The sequence below is a fragment of the Motacilla alba genome, chromosome 4A, assembly GCF_015832195.1.
Source record: "Motacilla alba alba isolate MOTALB_02 chromosome 4A, Motacilla_alba_V1.0_pri, whole genome shotgun sequence".
In the NCBI taxonomy this organism is placed as follows: Eukaryota; Metazoa; Chordata; class Aves; order Passeriformes; family Motacillidae; genus Motacilla; species Motacilla alba.
The window spans coordinates 5,065,200-5,081,393 of NC_052045.1; the positions used below are offsets into that span (position 1 = coordinate 5,065,200).

General features: G+C 49.6%; 1 protein-coding gene across 5 annotated transcripts; it reads right to left on the reverse strand.

The window, feature by feature from the left end:
• Positions 1–9,213: 9,213 nt before the first annotated feature.
• On the reverse strand, positions 9,214–15,520 carry TBX22 (T-box transcription factor 22). 5 transcript variants are annotated; one of them, XR_005255085.1, is made up of 10 exons: positions 15,457–15,520; positions 14,636–14,968; positions 14,415–14,538; positions 13,941–14,042; positions 13,576–13,750; positions 13,202–13,366; positions 12,896–12,960; positions 12,731–12,816; positions 10,406–11,601; positions 9,890–9,976 (listed from the first exon to the last, which is right to left on the reverse strand). XR_005255085.1 is itself a non-coding variant. In XM_038123186.1 (9 exons), the coding sequence occupies exons 2-9, from the start codon at positions 14,769–14,771 to the stop codon at positions 9,381–9,383; spliced, it is 1,449 nt and encodes a 482-aa protein (XP_037979114.1). In that variant the 5' UTR covers positions 14,772–14,968; positions 15,457–15,520; the 3' UTR covers positions 9,214–9,380. The 5 variants fall into 5 exon arrangements, 3 of the variants coding, with proteins under 3 accessions (XP_037979114.1, XP_037979115.1, XP_037979116.1); XR_005255086.1 differs by having other exon boundaries at positions 9,919–9,976; positions 10,504–11,601; XM_038123186.1 differs by lacking the exon at positions 10,406–11,601 and having other exon boundaries at positions 9,214–9,976.
• Positions 15,521–16,194: the final 674 nt, after the last annotated feature.

The window sequence follows — 16,194 nt, forward strand, 5'->3', positions numbered from 1 at the left end:
GCCACATAGCACAAATCATATTTCTGAGCAGAGATGAGGGTGGGGCGGCCCTGGCACAGGGTGCCCAGAGCAGCTGTGGCTGCCCCATCCCTGGAAGTGTCCAAGGCCAGGCTGGATGGGGTTTGGAGCAACCTGGGACAGTGGAAGGTGTCCCTGCCCACGGCAGGGGATGGAACTGCATGGGCTTTATGGTTCAACCCAAACCATCCTGTGGTGGTGGTTTCCAGGAAGCAGCAGGATGTGGAAATCCCTTTGGTTGTGCTGGAAAAATTCCCCAATCAAGGACAAGCTCCTTCCCGTCCCTTGTCACTGACACAGTGTCTGGCTGTGGGACACACGTGACACAAATGACCAGGGTGCAGCTCTCAGCTCCCCAGCCCCAGGCTCTCCACATCCCAGGATCCCTTTGTACACACACCAGGGAGTCACCCTGGGAGCTGGGGAGAGGCGTCCCCTTGCAAGGAAAACATGGGGCAGGTGCAGGCCTTGGGAATGGAGCCCCTCAGAATTAACAACAAGAATTTGATTCAGCCCAATGTATCGATCGGTGCAAACCAGCAAAAAATATATCAGGCTGAGATGATTAAATAGGATGAGGCCTCTTTTTATTTATTTTTTTTATTGTAAGCAGTGAAAAATTCCAAAGGCATGACTGAGGAATTAATATGCAGCTATAAACATGCTGCAGGGAAAAGGCCAGGGGAAGCAAACAGGACCCAAAATAGATTTATCTCCAAATGTCCCATGAAGCCAAGGAATCTACTGCTATAAACACAGGAATTGCAATGGGCCACATGAAACAAAGCCCTGCTTTCAGTGGCACCTGGGAATGGTGAGATGGAAGTAATTCCCCTTTAATGAAGATATTGTGATGTGTCCGAGGCTTTCTGCGGAGCAGCAATTTCTGCTGCCTGGGAAAAGGGGGGATTAAGTTACAGAGGGGCTCTGTGGAGGAGGGACCCCTGTTAGAAGCAAACCCTTCACTGGCATTATCTGTTTAATGTGTTGCACACCATTTGCAGCATAAACATTTCCAGTTCATTTTAATTTCATATCGGAGGAGAATCATAAAGACAGAGGATTATTGGTCACAGCTGCGGGGATGTGGCAAATGCAACTTGAAGAATTATTCTGTCAGAGAGACAGAGCCAGATATTATTGTTTTTTCCCTTACAGTCTTGCCAGCAGTTAAAAAAGGGATTTTATTAAAAATATTCATGTAATTAAAATCTATAGCCTTAAAAGCCTTTAGAGGAGCTGGAACTATACCAGAATAACACGTTTACATTCAGATGTTGTAGGTTTGTAACAAAACAACTCTGCATTTGGTCAGGAAAGCAAAATAAAAGGGTTTTTAAGTTAAATCTTATATTTTAAAACATAGGCAGCTTTGAAGTGTGCAGTGATTGATGTAGCTGAGAAGTTTCCTCCTAGGAAATGCTAAATTTGGATGTAGAAATTCATCAGTGATGATCTGGGCCACCGGTGTGTCCTGAGAGGGAGAAATGACTTTTATTCCCCACACGTGTGGTTTTAACAGCCAGTGCCCGGCTTTTCAGCCGTTGTCCATCAGCGTGATGGATCATCCTTCCCTTCTCTCACTTCCCAAACCCCGGCTGGAACAGAGAATTTTCCCAAAGCAAAGGAAATATCCCAGCACAAACCAAACCCAACAGCCACCCAGAGCCGTTTCTTTTTTCAGCTCTTTTTTCTTAATTCCTTTTCTCCAAGCTTTGTCCAGTAATAAACAACTGTTCCAATCTGCTGCGCTGATCAAAAGAAATGTTTTAATCAGTCCCAGGCTAAATATCATGCTATTATGTTATCACTGGAGCAAATCATCCAAAATACAAAACAAAAATATCAGTTTAATATGCTCCAGATCAGGAATGTCTTGAAGAAACTCGCCTTCCTTACAGGTGTGTCCTATTTTAAGGAAAAAAAGAGAGGAATTAAAATATGGGGGCTGGCGCTGGGATCACGTGGCTGCTGGGGCAGTAATGCCAGGATCCAAACTGGCCAAGCCAAATTTCTGCAAATGAAACACTTTTCTCCACCCCAGAGAGGTTTTCATTCATTTTTTTTTGTTTTGTTTTGTTTTTTAAGCTGAGGAACAGATCCCTGTTTTCACCTGCTGAGAGGCAAATCCACAGGGAGAGCATGGACCAATTCCTGCTGCCTCCAAGCCATGTGGTAAGGGATGCAACCCCAAGGAGACGCTGAAGCTTCCAAATTCTCTGAGACAGTTTTCCCAGGAGCTGAGCATGGTCTGGATCTGATGCAGGGTGATGGAAGAAGTCAGGGGGTGCAGGAGCATCCCTGCCCCACGAGCCCAATGCAGGATGGCCAACAGAGACACTCACCATCGCCTCTGGAAAGTTTTGGCTTGGGCAGAGCTGGATCTCATTTCCATCTTCTGCTCTGTTCTGTGTCCAGGAGACCTACCCAGCAAAATTCCTCCTTTTTATGGCTCGTTAAGGCTTGTGGCTCCAGATGCATGAGTGATACTCCAAACCAGTTAAAAAATAAGTGATATTTGGTCATTTGGGAGGCTCTGGTTTGGAGCAGGGTGCTCTGGCTGTCTCACCAGCAGGACCTGGAGACAGACTCCCAGGGGCAGGAGCTAAAGCTGTGCATTCCCAGATGGATCCTTCATCCTGACTCTCCACAGGATCTTCAAGGTGGCGAGAGGAGCTGGACATAGGGGAAGAATCCTCACTGGCACGCACAGCTCAAACACCACCCAAACCCATTTCATGGAATCATGGAATGCTTTAAGGTGGAAGGACCTTAAAGCCCATGAAGTCCCGTCCCCTGCCATGGGCAGAGACACCTTCCACTAGCCCAGGCTGCTCCAAGCCCTGTCCAACCTGCCCTGGACACCTCCAGGGATGGGGCAGCCACAGCTTCCCTGGGCACCCTGTGCCAGAGCCTCCCCACCCTCACAGAGAAGAATTCCTTCCTAATTTTTTAACCAAAAATTTGACCAAAAAAACACCTCAGAAAGAGGGGATATTGTCTTGGGAAGGAAGAACAGCAGCAGGAAAGGAGTACCCAGACCTGACCAGATCCATATGAGCTCTCCTTCCCATTCTGTCCCTCAAGAGCTCCTCATTTGCAGTTCCAAGGGCCAACGAGGAAAGTGTCAGCACTTTCAAAGCACGAAGGCTTTGGAAATGCCAGATTTTGTTTCAGCTGGGAATGAAGTTTTGGGCTCTGCTTTACACTGATTTGGCTTAATCTCTAAAATCTCCAGGACACAGAGTTGTATTTCTTCTACCAACCTAGATTCTCAAATTCTGGGAATTCTGAGAAGTGAAGCAAAGGGGGCTGATGTTACCCGTTAGAGGAGCCCAGATAGAGACATTATTCTGCTTTTATGAAAGCCAAAGGCCAAATTCATATTTATTTGAGCTGCAGCAGGATCTGGCTTATATCCTGGACATTACAACATACTGTTCCAATCTCTATTTTTATTAGCAATATTGATAACGTTAGAAGAAATACGATACAGGAAATAGCATATCGACTTTGATTAATTTTACAGTACGACCTTTAATGAACATAAAGGAAGAATTCAGCAAAGGGCTGGAGCTAAAAGTGTTGCTGGTGAAGGGAGACATGTGGTACCTGCATGTCCTGAGTGAGACAGCTGGATATTCAACATTTATTGCCCTCCATGGAAGAAAAATTGTTGATAATCAAATTTTTTGAAGACTGTGCATTCTCATCTTTAGGTTTATTAACACTTCCAGACACAATGGTTTCTGCAAGAAATGAAGCTATTGTCGTAAAATTAGTTTATTTTGCACAGGCAGTGGTGCTCAAACCTAGTTGAATATTTCTAGGGATAGACATGTGAAATGGTTTCATTGCAGGGAGAAAAATCCCTAATTCCGATCCGAAATCTCAAGTCCTGTGAGAGGATGGGACCTTATTGGATTAACTTGAAGGTGCCTTTAATTGTCCCCACAGCTTCGGAGGGCACAGGAGCCTCCACTCCTTGCGTTTCATTGCATGACATTTAATAATAATATTAGTAATAGTAGTAGTAGCAGTAATAATAATAATAATCCACTATTATATGGATGTTAGTCACTTAGCACTTGAAACATTGCTTTGTATTTGGTTTTATGCTCTTTTTTAAGTTTAAAAAGCACTCAGCACAGAGGGTATTGTGGTGCTTTTGAGAAAAAACCAATCCAGTCTCCTGGATCACATCATTTTGTCCTGGGATTGAAAACTCACACGAAATGCAGCCCCAACCCCAAAATTCATCAAACTGCCTTAAACCACCTTAACTGGTGGTTAAAGCAACGTGTGATGGTTTAAACCACCGAGTGCTTGAAGTGATGTGGGCACAGCAGGATCGTGGTTCAGTGTTTAATATCCACCCAAACCTGCCAAAAAAAGGATATTTCTGCTGGTTTCAGGCTGCAGGTCCAGGGGCAAGGGATGCAGCAGCTTACTCAGATGGACCAGGAGTTGAGGGCAGAATCCATCCCTTGGAGCATCAGCTGAGCAATTTCAGGAGTAACTCTGAGTCACCACACAAGTCTCTGACTCGTTTCTTCCCCTCGGAGCCGAAGGTTTTATTTGAGGCCTGACTGGAAGCAGATGGACCTGTCAGGGCTCCTCAGGCAGGTGAGCAGAGCAGGCGGATGAGCTGTTAAGTGTTCCCAGCTGCTGGGCAGGGCCCCGAGGAAATTGTTGGAGCTGGGACCCAGCTCCGAGGTGAGATCTGGAGCCAGCGCCAAGAAGGAAAAAGTGAATTTCTCCAAAACACCATTCTCTGAAAACCAGAAAAGGCAAGGCTTTTGAAATAAGAGAAAATAGCTGAAAATATCTGCAAAATGTGTCCAATGTATCTTCAGACTGCAGAGAGGCAGAAGCCATCCTGAGCTCCTGCCCCCTTCTCTGGTTCAAGATCTGCCTCCTTAGGCAGCCAAAATTATTTTTCTGATGTTTTCTCCCTGTTTCTGGTGTTTCCCTCTCCAGAAAGGTCTTGACTTTTACTTGCTGCTTTGTGTTGTTTGATTTATAAGCTCAAGGGGTCCTTCTCAAAACCTGGACTCCTTCTTGTACTTAATTGCTACAATAAACTGAAAACTTGGTGCGTTAGGAGCAGCAGTCTGGAAGGAAATGGTTTGATGGATGGAAGTAGACGATAGGTCCTTCTTGGGAATGTCACCAAAAGGACACAGCAGAGAAATGGCTTTATAAATAACTGCAACATTAAGAAAATCCACGAGCCTGGGGAGACCAGAGCTCTATTAAGCACAAACATTTTGCAGGGCAATTCCCAACATCTGCAAAAGTCCTCTCAGCCCCTGCAGTTCCCAGCAGCCTCAACTGCTGCATCCATCGGCATTCACTCCCCAGGGCCGGCAGTCTGGGATGCCATGGAAAGGGATGCCTGGAGTTTGCATCCCAAAATGCATATAAACCAGTGAAAAAAAAGGTGATTAACAAGGCAAAGATTTTATTTACGTTGTGAGGAAGGTGCTTTTCTTTTTCCTTTTGGAAATTAATTTATAAAAAAATCATTCTTGATGTTTTAAAAGCTGTTTTTCCCAGTGGGTGCAGGGTTGGTGGAGCACGGAGCAGGCATGGATGGTGTTCCTGCATGTTCCAAGAAATGCCATGGTTCCTGTCATAGCTCCAAGTGACACAGCAGTAAAGAAAATTATAAAATTCATCCAGAAAATGTCAAGGAATGAGGCTTCACTTGTGGCACTGCAAAGTGCAGCTCCAGTCACCGAGTGCTCGTAGCACAACCCTACAGGAGTTGTGAACGCATCCCCCTGCACCCGGAACCCAAAATCCATCTGGCATGGGCAAGTCACCATGGCACCAACGATTTTACAATTATCTGAACCTCTCCTTTAGCTTCCTGAGCTGAGTTTTATGAGTCACCGCAGATGTTGTGTGTTCTGGGGGACAACCAGACACCCAAAACAAAGAGGAAAGGGCACGTAAATATTGTGGCCTCATCTGTTTCCAATAGGCTGTGTTTACATATTAATGTGCAATACAAATTTGTAAACATGAGCATTTGAAACTTTTGGAGGAACCGATCCCGGCCTTTTCCCTTTCTGCAGCTTTATTGGAACAACATGTCCCCGGCCCCAGCCACACATGGACATGGTTTCCATACTGGATGCATTTCAAATGGTCTGGGTGCTTATTTGTTCTCTCTATCTTGCTATCCAATCCTCGTTTGCTTTGCATAATTGTGATACAAATTATCATCTAATTACAGCCCCAACCTCAGCAGATCAAATGTAAACCGAGGCACTTCCATCTCAAAAAGCGACATCCGATGCTCCCTCTATGCCTTTGGCTTCTCCAATAGATGGATTAAATTTGGGTGAAACCAGAGAGTAAACTGCACTTTGATTAAAAATATTATTGCCAGATATTTTGTCTCCTTGGATTTTAAATCCACCCCTGTGTCTGAGCACCAAGCCCATCCCACGTCCTGGCGCTGGGTACGGACACGGCACCTCTGGGATGGCGGATTTTACATGGCGAGTGCTATAAACAGGCTCAGATATTCCCAAATAACTTCAAACTCCTCTTGCGAAAGGTCAAATGACTAATAGCTGAGATTGTTCAGCAAGTTTCATCTTCTTAAAAAAACCCTTTGTTTTTCTCCCTGTTCCCATTTAAAAATAGCACGGTAATCCTGAGGTGCTGTTTGTATTTGCCCACTAAGTCCAAAGAATTGTGAACTTAGAAATGGCCACGAGTTTTCCTATAATATTTGTGGCAAGAAATACAAAGCAGTACGTGATGGAATTGTATTGACAGGCACATGGGCTTGCTTGAAATATCGACCTCAGTTTTCCCAGTTTCACATTTAATAAATCATATTGATTAATCTGATTTATTCTCTCGAGTTCTGCCACTCACCCCCTGTTAGTGGCTGTTTTACAAAGGACGCTGCGAGTGTAGAGTGCAGGTTAGCTGCTTTTTGGGGCACATTAATTTTAATATCTTGACAAACCCATCTATTTTATAGTGTGAGTGAATCAGCTGAGTCACCGTTGTGGATATGGAAAATATTCCTATGCCAGAAGGGCCAGGGAGCCCGGTCTGCTCTGAGGTGGCCTTGGTGGCACATGACTGCTTGAAAACACCACCCAAATCCTTTTTATTTCTTAGACTTTATTTCTTTCCTTTTGGAAGGATAAAAGCTGGAGGTGAAGGAAAAGAAAATGGAAATAACCCTCAGATAACCTGGATCAAGCAGCTGCTCTCATGCCATGCTGACCTCTCACAGAGACAAATTGATATTTCTGAATCTGCCTGATGAGCACCCTCCCAAAGTGTGGCACCCTTGGGACACACTCAGACCTTGCAGGGACCAGGCTCTGGGTGTGTTTTCCACGTGGCTGCAAGGAGGGAGGGCGGTGAAACCTGGGATCCTACGGGACCCACGGAGGCACTTTGAGATCGAGCTCAATTCCACTGGAACCTGCCGAGCATCATTCCTGGTAGAGCAAATCACTGCACCAAAAATATCTCTCCCAGTCATTATCAGTCACATTTTTAACCAGACACTGATTTACTGGATTACAGCTCATGGCCAGCAACTCTGGAATATCTTATGCAACCGCAAATATTTGGAAAATTGGAAGTTCCCCGTTGCACAAATCCGTGACTGATCAGGAAGAGCCTTCCAGCTCCCCAGGAGTACAACCACATGTGGGGGCCGGGCCGTGGTCACTCAGCTGGACAGAGCCTGGCCAGGGCCAGCAGTGGACTTGCCACGGGAATTCAGTCACCACCAATGTTGGAAATAAGGACTCCCAAGGAAAAAAAAAAAGCTTTTTCTTTTTTAATAAAAATAGTGAGATAAACTGCTAAGAAACAGCCCGAGAAAGCGGGTTTGTTCATTTTTACAGTTGTACAGACCATTTATCACAATCCCCTGTTTCATACTGGCATCACTGGGGGCTCTGTGAACACCCACATCAAGAAAATTAGGGAAACCAATGTTGTCTGAATTTTATCAAAGTCTCATGAAACTAAAAGTGTGATTTTTGTTAATTTAGCAGCTCTTGATATTGCTTGTTGTGGTCTGAATTTGTTATCTGTTAAGGATGAAAATAAAATTAAAACTCTGGTATCAGTTTTGATTCCTAAGCCTGTGCCTAACCCCTCTATATTGTGTGTTGTGCTTGAAAATATAGGATTAATCCCAAAATAGGGCTAGTCCCAAACAAGCCTTATTTTCCAATCTCTGCCATCTATCAAGTGATAAATTTGACTGTAGGTAGAGACTGAACATCAATCAAATGAAGAATAAAACCTGTGTCCTGATTTATTGTGAGTTACATGGCACCCTCGGGAGCTGGAGATTATTTACAGGAATAACAAGAAAATCCACAGGTTACAAGAAAACAAACAGGAATTTTGGAAGGAATTAAAAATCTCATATTCCAGGACCTGTAGAGTTGTAATTCTCCATAAATGATCCGTGTTCTCTGTGGGACTGAGCCAGGAACATCCCTGCCCCCTCCTTTGGGCAAGGCTGGATGAGATCCCATGTGGATCTTCTGTGTCCCCTGGGGCTGAGAGCTCTGGGTCAAAGGATTGTCCTGCAGGACTCCTGGGGGTGTTTCATCCCATGCAACTCTCTGAGATGCATCCTCCATGTCCCCAGCATGGATCCATCTCACCACAGGAGAGATGTGTGACCCCATCCTGTCCTTCCCACCACACCATCGATGCTGGTGCCACCTCTGCAGCTTCTCACCCCATCCATCCTTTGTCCTGCCTTTCTTCACCGTGGCAGCAGATACTTGGATTTAAGGTACTTGGATTTATGTCCCCACCCTGATAACAGAGGCATCTGGGTCTTGGAGAATGAGGGACTTTTATGTCATTAATTAAGACCCATTAGAGCCAAGAGAACGTCAGAACAAGCTCGAGTGCTTGGTCAGATGTGGCTCCTTTGCCAAGTCCAGGTCCTGGATAGTCCCTTTGAAATTAGGGATAAAACTTGAGTGGGTGAGCAGCAGCTCCCCAGGGCTCTGAGCTAACTAAAGGCAAGCAAGAGAGAGAAAACAGAGCTGTAGAAATACAGACATCAGTGTCCCCACTTGGGAGTGCAAATAGTAGAAAGGTGACCGACAGTTTGCTCTTAACCTACAACTGTGACATAAATGTGGCCAAAAGGTACCACCTCAGGGTCATCTCATCCTCCACCCTCCCAACAACACAAGACTTCTGTCCACAAAATAAAAGGATTAAATGCCTGCCCATCCTGCTCCTGTACCATGCAGTGTTTCAAAGTCAGTAACTAACGAGCCCCTGGCTATGAAAGAAGGAAGGACTTGCTTTACAGAGCTCAGAAATATTCTCTGATCCCACTAAAGGCAGTGGTTAATTGTGGGGTGCCAGCTGGAGTGATTGCATCTGCTGTCCCTCAAAGCAGCCGGAATGCTGTCACTCACTTTGAAATGCCCTGCTGCATTCATCAGTCTGGATGGCACAGAGAAGTTATAACCATACAAGCCATATGGAGGATGTAAAGAACAATTAAGTGCTTCCCGAGCAATGGGACTTGATGGGAAAATGTTTCCAGATGCATGTAATCCATACAGCATTTGACCAGCAGGACCGGGGGCTTGTAGGCACTGAGTGTTTAAGTCTTCGGCTTTGGCGTTTTTCAGGGAAGACAGTTTGGGCACATCCACCATGAAGTGGGGTAAAAGATGTGGGTTGGTGGCTCCCAGTTTTTCGTGGCCCGGAAGGAGGAGCGCCTGTTGTCTCAAGAAGCTCGTAGGGCAGATCTTGTAGTAGAGGGGCACGTTGAGGGGGTGCAGGAAGCTCTCGGGGCACGACATGCCCAGGTTGCTCGCGGGCAAGTGAAGCGTGGGAGGGGAGCACGATGGAGAGAGCAGGGGGTTCAGAGGAGAGGGGGTCCCACCGCTGGAGGCCACTGGAGAAGAGCTGGAGCTCCCACCTGGAAAGGAAAACAGAAATCATCCAGGCTGGGCTAACTGGTGTCCACAGCCAAGCAATCCTTGGAGGACTCCTGCTCCTGCTCCAGGTCTCCCTGCTGCCGGTGGCCATCCAAGCACGAACCTGCTCCGAAGACCAGCTCCTGGAAAATGGGAAGATCTATCCATAAATGGTTATTGCTAGCTAGTATTTATCTAAGAACAATATTTATACACATCCAATCCCATTCCTGGGACTGGGATCATGGTAAATGCAGCTCCACACACACCTGGATCCGTACCTGGCTGCACGACCGATAACCCTCCCCTGCTGTACCCACACCATTGCCATTTCAGGCTCCCTGTTTTTCATGCAAATTCCAGACAGCTTTTTTCCCCTTGGATATAAGAACAAAAAAGCATATTCAGCCTGATGGAGAATTTTTTTGTACCTTCCTGCTCACAGGAATTGACTCATTTCACTTGGCTTCCCAAGCAATTTGAAACATTCCCCTGAATGCTATCGGTGTCTCCAGAAATTCAAACTCACAAGTCATGTGAACGTCCTCTTTTCTGGAAGGGATGAATGAACACTTTCAGAATTTGGGAGAAAAGCAACCCCAAGGAGTAAAAATGAAGCAGGGACGGGAGGGCTGCTCCGAGGTGGGAACGGTGCTGGGAGCAGCCGGCCCTGGTGCTGCACAGATGCTGGTTTCATCTCCTGCCTGTGGAGAGCCAAATGTCTGCTGCACACTCATTACCAAATTCTTCCAGAGGGTTTTCCCCTCCCCCCTCTTTATTTTAATTTCTTACCAAAATCACTGGGAAAGGACGAAAGGGAATGTGGATCTGTTTGTGCTACTATTTACATTCAATTCCTACCAATACAATGCCTGGCTGGGATCTGATCCGAGCTGACACGCAACCAGCGACCCAAAATCAGCTGTAAAACTGAACCACAGCTGCTGGTATAGCAAATCTTAAAAAAAAAAAACAACACTAAAAACACAAAGATATTGAATGGGATGCAAATTAATTTCCAAACTCCCAACAAGCAGAGCCTCTCACAGGCCAGCCCTTGATCACAATAATCCAGGAAGGTTCTGTGGCTTGAAGGTCTCACCCTTCCCTGCTGATGTCAGTGGCTGCTTCAGTCCTGACATCGGCAGGGCAGGATCCAGTCCTCTCTCCATGGACATATCCTGATGTCCTCCAAGGCTCAGGGACTTTGGGTCATGTAAAACACAGGATTGAGCTGACATTTGTGTGTGAGGCAGCAAGCAGACCCCTACGTGGCTGGATACAGCAGAGCAAAGCAGGGTCAGTATCTGCTGCACAGAGCAAATAATATCACATCCCGAGCAATAATCCCACCCAAATGCCACAGCAAGTTTGGGAATGGGGATTGCAGCAGAAAGAAATGATGGAGCAGATCAATGAGCAGGTGTTTTGTGCCCTTTCTGTTAGGCTTAAAAATAAAAATTCTACACCAATTTTTTCTTCAGCATGTTGATCATAATTCCTTTTAATTTACCTGCTGGTTTTAGAGCTTTGGGATTTTAGTTTTATGGCTTTTCTTCAGAAGTATATTTTATTGGTAGTAGAACTGCAGATTTTGTTATATTTATATTAGTCCAGGAATTCTGTCCTGAAAAAAATACCAAATACATTAAACAAGAAAAAAAATCCAAAAATCCCAGGTAGCTGTAATATTATATGCTCAATAATATTTTAGCGTCCTTAACATTGCAGCTGCTGTTGTTTCATTCCTCATGCAGCTCATCCACCTCCTCCTCTCCCCCGGCAAACGGGCTCAAAAGGAGCTTTTTGCATAAGATATTTTCTAAAAATAAAATGAATAAAAAACCTATTAATAATACTAAGAAAGCTGCTGCTACTACCACCACCAATTAATGATAATAATTTTAGTTCTCTTTACAACTGATAAACCTCTTCATTTCTCCCGAATCTGATTTCTTTGTGCCCGCATTTCTACGCCTGCAGAACATGAATTTTTGCTGCGACTTTGGCAGCATTTCCCGGCTGACACGGGGGTGACTTGGTGTGTCCCAAGACTTTGAAGAGTCCCTGACATAAACGAGAATTTAACTCGCGACTTTAAACTTTAAACTTGGAGGGCTCCAAAGTGCAAACGAGCTGTTAGTTTTTTCCCTTCGGCGCTATGAACAATCTGTTTCCAAATATTACTTTCTGAAGCCGTTTTTCCGGGAAAGGGCTGTAAAGGACCGGTTGCTCTTGTCAGGATGAAGGAGAGCATTTCCCCCGATTTTTTTCCTCCTCTTCTCCGCACTTCTGTGCGACTGCTGCATCCTAAACACCAGATAATTTTATTTTCTGTTGCATAACGCGTTTGTCGGCGCAGAAGCTGCCGCAGCAGAAAGCACGGGCGGTCACCACTACCACGTTTGTAGTTGATATTCCCAACCCGGTTGGAAGCAATTAGTGTAACAGGATCAAAGCCGGAACAACCCGACTCCAAATTAGCCTCCTGCACACTCAGATATTTTTTTCCTGCCCATCTAACTCTGGTTTCAGCCGGGGGCTGAAGCAGCCCGCGCCCTCACCCTCTTCTTCCCGGCTTCTCGCATCCACTTTCACAGGAGTTTTATCCCAACCAAAGCGGAATTAAGTCCCCCAAGAGCAGGGATTCGTTTCCTGGGCGCACCTCGTTGTCTTTGATGGTTCGAGCCGCCCCAGCAGCCCCGCGGGAGCTCGGGGCGTGCGGCCGGGAGAGGCGGCGAGCGGGATTCACTTACCCTGGCTGTCTGCGCCGAAAGCCTTGAAGTCCAGGGCGAGGGGGGGTCTCCAGGGGTAGGTCTCCAGGAGCCCGTCCAGGACCCCCCTGCGGGGCGAGAGCGCCTTGAACACAGCCGCGGGGCCGGCGGGCGCGGGGGGCGGCGGGGGGCGGCCCCGGCCCTTACCTGTTCCTGCCGGGGTCCCGAAAACCTTTGGCGAAGGGATTCCTGTCGATCTTCAGCTTCGTGATCTTCAGGGTGAAAGCGAAGGGGTTATTAGGGAGCGGGGCGGGCTGGGAGAGGCGGCCGCGGCCATCGGGGCTCTCCATCCTGGCTCCCGGTACCGCCGGGGCTCTCCATCCCCGCCTCGGCTCCCGGTACCGCCGGGGCTCTCCATCCCCGCCTCGGCTCCCGGTACCGCCGGGGCTCTCCATCCCCCCCTCGGCTCCCGGTACCGCCGGGGCTCTCCATCCCCGCCTCGGCTCCCGGTACCTGCTGGTTCTGGTAGGCCGTGACGGTGGTGAACTCGGTCTCCTGGAAGGAGAAGGTCTGCACCCCCTCGGCCGGCAGCGACTGGATCTGCGCTAGATCGAAGCGAGAATCCTGGGCGATAACGTGGACGCGGGGCTTGTACTTGTGCATGGACTGCAGGATGATCTGTGCGGGGGACAGGCGGCTGAGCCCCCCGGAGGGAGAAGGGCAGGAAGAAAACCCGAGGCGATGCTCAGGAAGGACCCAGCCCTGAGCCCCAAGGCAGGAGGGAGCGGCCCTCGCCCTCCCGGCGCTGCCCCTCGGATGATGCTCCGCACCCCGGGGCGATGCTCTGCCCCTCCCCGGCCCCCCCGGCGGGGCTGCCCCACACCTACGTGTCCCTTGTCGTCCATCTCGTTGTTGGTGAGCTTCACGCGGTCGAAGCTGATGATTTGCCTCATCCAGGTCTCCCCCGAGCAGGGGGAGTCGGGGTGGATGTAGAGGCGCGGGGTGATGCAGGAATGGTCCGTGTTCCCCGCCACCATCCACTGCGAGCTGTGATAGACGTACCTGGCCCGGGCCGGGCCGCGTCAGCCGCCGGGAGCCCGTCCCCACCTGCCCCCCGCACCTCTAGATTCTACAGGTGAGTGCCCCCAGCACCCCTGTGTGACCCCCGCGTCCCGCTCGGGTCGCAGATCGCGGCCACCAGGGCAGGACGGGTCCCGCGGGGGTGTGGGGGTCCCGCCCGTCCCCCCCGTACCTGTATCGTTTGGAGTCCACGGGCACGACGTCGATGGCGATGTAATATTGCTGCAGCGGCTCCAGCCCCTTCACCTTCACCCGGACCGACGGGAACATCCTCCTGCGGGCACAGGGACAGCGGCTGAGCGAGAGCGGCCGCCCGCGGCGCCGAAAGGGGCTGCGGAACTGGGAACGGGCGTCGGGAGGAAGGAAAGTGGAACTCAACGAAAACAGCGGGAAAAGGGGCGAGCAAAGTGGGATATTTCAATAGAACAGAGGAAACCGAGACAACGAAACAAAACAAAAATAAAAAAGCCCAAGAAATAACACTGTCCCCCACCAAAAAAAAAAAAAAAAAAAAAAAAGAAAAAGAAAAAAAAAAAAAGAAAAAAAAAGAAAGTAAAAATAGGGGGAAAAAAAGGCAAAAGGGAAGAAAAAGAAAACCAAAACGGAAAAGCAAAGCCCGAGCGAGGCGGCGGGGGCCGGCCGGTACCTGCCGGCCTTGGTGATGATCATCTCGGTGCCGATGTCGTGGAACCTCCTCCAGAGCTCGGAGCCCTGCAGCTCCACCTGCACCCCGCCCGGCCGGCTCTCGGCACCGGCCTTGGGCCGCTTCTCTGCGGGGAACACAAAGGGCAGGGGGCGGCTCGGGAGGCTGCCGGGGCCGGGGGCCACCCTCGCCGCCCGCCGCGCCGGGCTCCCTCCGGTACCCACCCGCCTCCGGGGCTCTGCGAGCCGGCCGGCAGCCGGGGCCGGGCTCCTCATCGCGACCCTCCGGCACCTTCCTCTTGGCCGAGCGTCCCACCAGGGCTTCCACCGAGAAGGCGTGAGCCCGGGAGCTGAGCGCCATCCCCCCCGGGCTGCCAGGGGTCCCCCCGGGCGGCAGCGGGGCTCAGGCGGGCGGCGGCGGCTCCATCCCGGCCGGCACCCGGCGCCCCTCGCCCGGCCGCCGCACGGCTCCCGTCGGGGGGCAGCGGCCACGGCGAGATCCTCTTGCATCCAACTGAGTCAATAGACGGCTGCAGCCTCCTCTGTTTGTTTTGGAAACTGGTGGGAGCATAAGAAACATTGAGTGACATTTCATGGGAGTAACGGGGGGGTTGGAGGGGGAGGGAGGGGAGAGCCACAGGGGTGGGGGGGAGAGGGGGAAGAGGAGCCGGCCCCGTCTAGGATCAATAAAAGAGTTACTGTTCTCCATTAAATTGTAAAACTCAAAGAAATTTGACATAATTGCACACTAGGGGCCACTTTTCCAACAAAAGTGCAAATAACGTTTAACCAGAACCAGCGCGAAAGGGAAAAAGAAAAAAGGAAAAAGAAAGGGGGAAAAAGAGAGAAAGGAGAAAGATTAACAGAAAAGGAGAAAAAAGAGGAAAGGGTGGAAAAAGAAAGAAAAAGGTAGGGAAAGATAAATAAAAGGGAGGGAAAGTACAAGAGGGAAAAGGGGGATAGCAGAGAAGGGAGCCGCGCCCGCCTCTGGCCCCGCCGCGCTGCCCCCACGGGCCGGTCACGCCCGTGTCCCCGGCACGACAAACCCGGTGCCACCACTGGGCTGTGACAGCGCCGCGCAGCAGTTCCGGCTTTGTGTCCCGTTTTTTCCTCTGCTTTTTGTTTGTTTGGTTGTTTTCGGGGTGTTTTTTAAAGCAGCCCCGCCCGCTCCGCCTCCCCCCTTCCCCGGCTCCGCTTCAAAGCGCGGCCCCGCCGGCCGCAGCAGCTGCGCTGAATTAGGGGCAGAAATCCCCGTTTTCCACCCGGAGAGTCCCGGGAAACTCCTGCACGGCCGGGAAGGGAAAGGTCGGGGCCGGGGGGCTCCGGCCGGGACCCTCAGGTGCGCAGGGAAAGCTCTGCGCGGGATCTGCGCGGCATTTTCATCCCCGCTCCGGAGACCTCCCCGCCCTGGCCAGGCTGGAACCCCCGCGCTGATTTATTTTCCATGCGGGAATCCTTCCCAGAGCCGGCAGCAAAGGGGGTTCTGGGGCTCAGGTGGGTTTTGGGGAGGGGAGAGTAGTGTCCCCACTGAGCAGGGGGGTGTCCAACCCCCCTGGCCCCACAGCCTTTCCCTGCACCGGGGAGGTCAGCCGGGATAAATGAGCCTTAACGGGAAAAAAAATGTGGAAAGGGATAAAATTCACAGGCCAGCTGAGAAAGCAGGTTGAGGAGAGCAGAGCTGCTACAGGGCCCTGTGGCTTTGGGACAGGCAGGGGAGGTGTAGCATTCCATGCTCTGCTTCCAGGTGCTCCCAGAGTGCCAGGGAAGCCCTGGTACATCCAAAT

What these genes read in the sequence shown, in the direction of transcription:
- TBX22 (XM_038123186.1), bottom strand. Translation starts at nt 14,771, where the DNA reads ATGGCGCTCAGCTCCCGGGCTCACGCCTTCTCGGTGGAAGCCCTGGTG. An exon ending in ATCATCACCAAGGCCGGCAG is followed by an intron (nt 14,043 to 14,414) that starts GTACCGGCCGGC and finishes CTGTGCCCGCAG; the next exon opens with GAGGATGTTCCCGTCGGTCC. An exon ending in GTGGACTCCAAACGATACAG is followed by an intron (nt 13,751 to 13,940) that starts GTACGGGGGGGA and finishes GGCCCGGGCCAG; the next exon opens with GTACGTCTATCACAGCTCGC.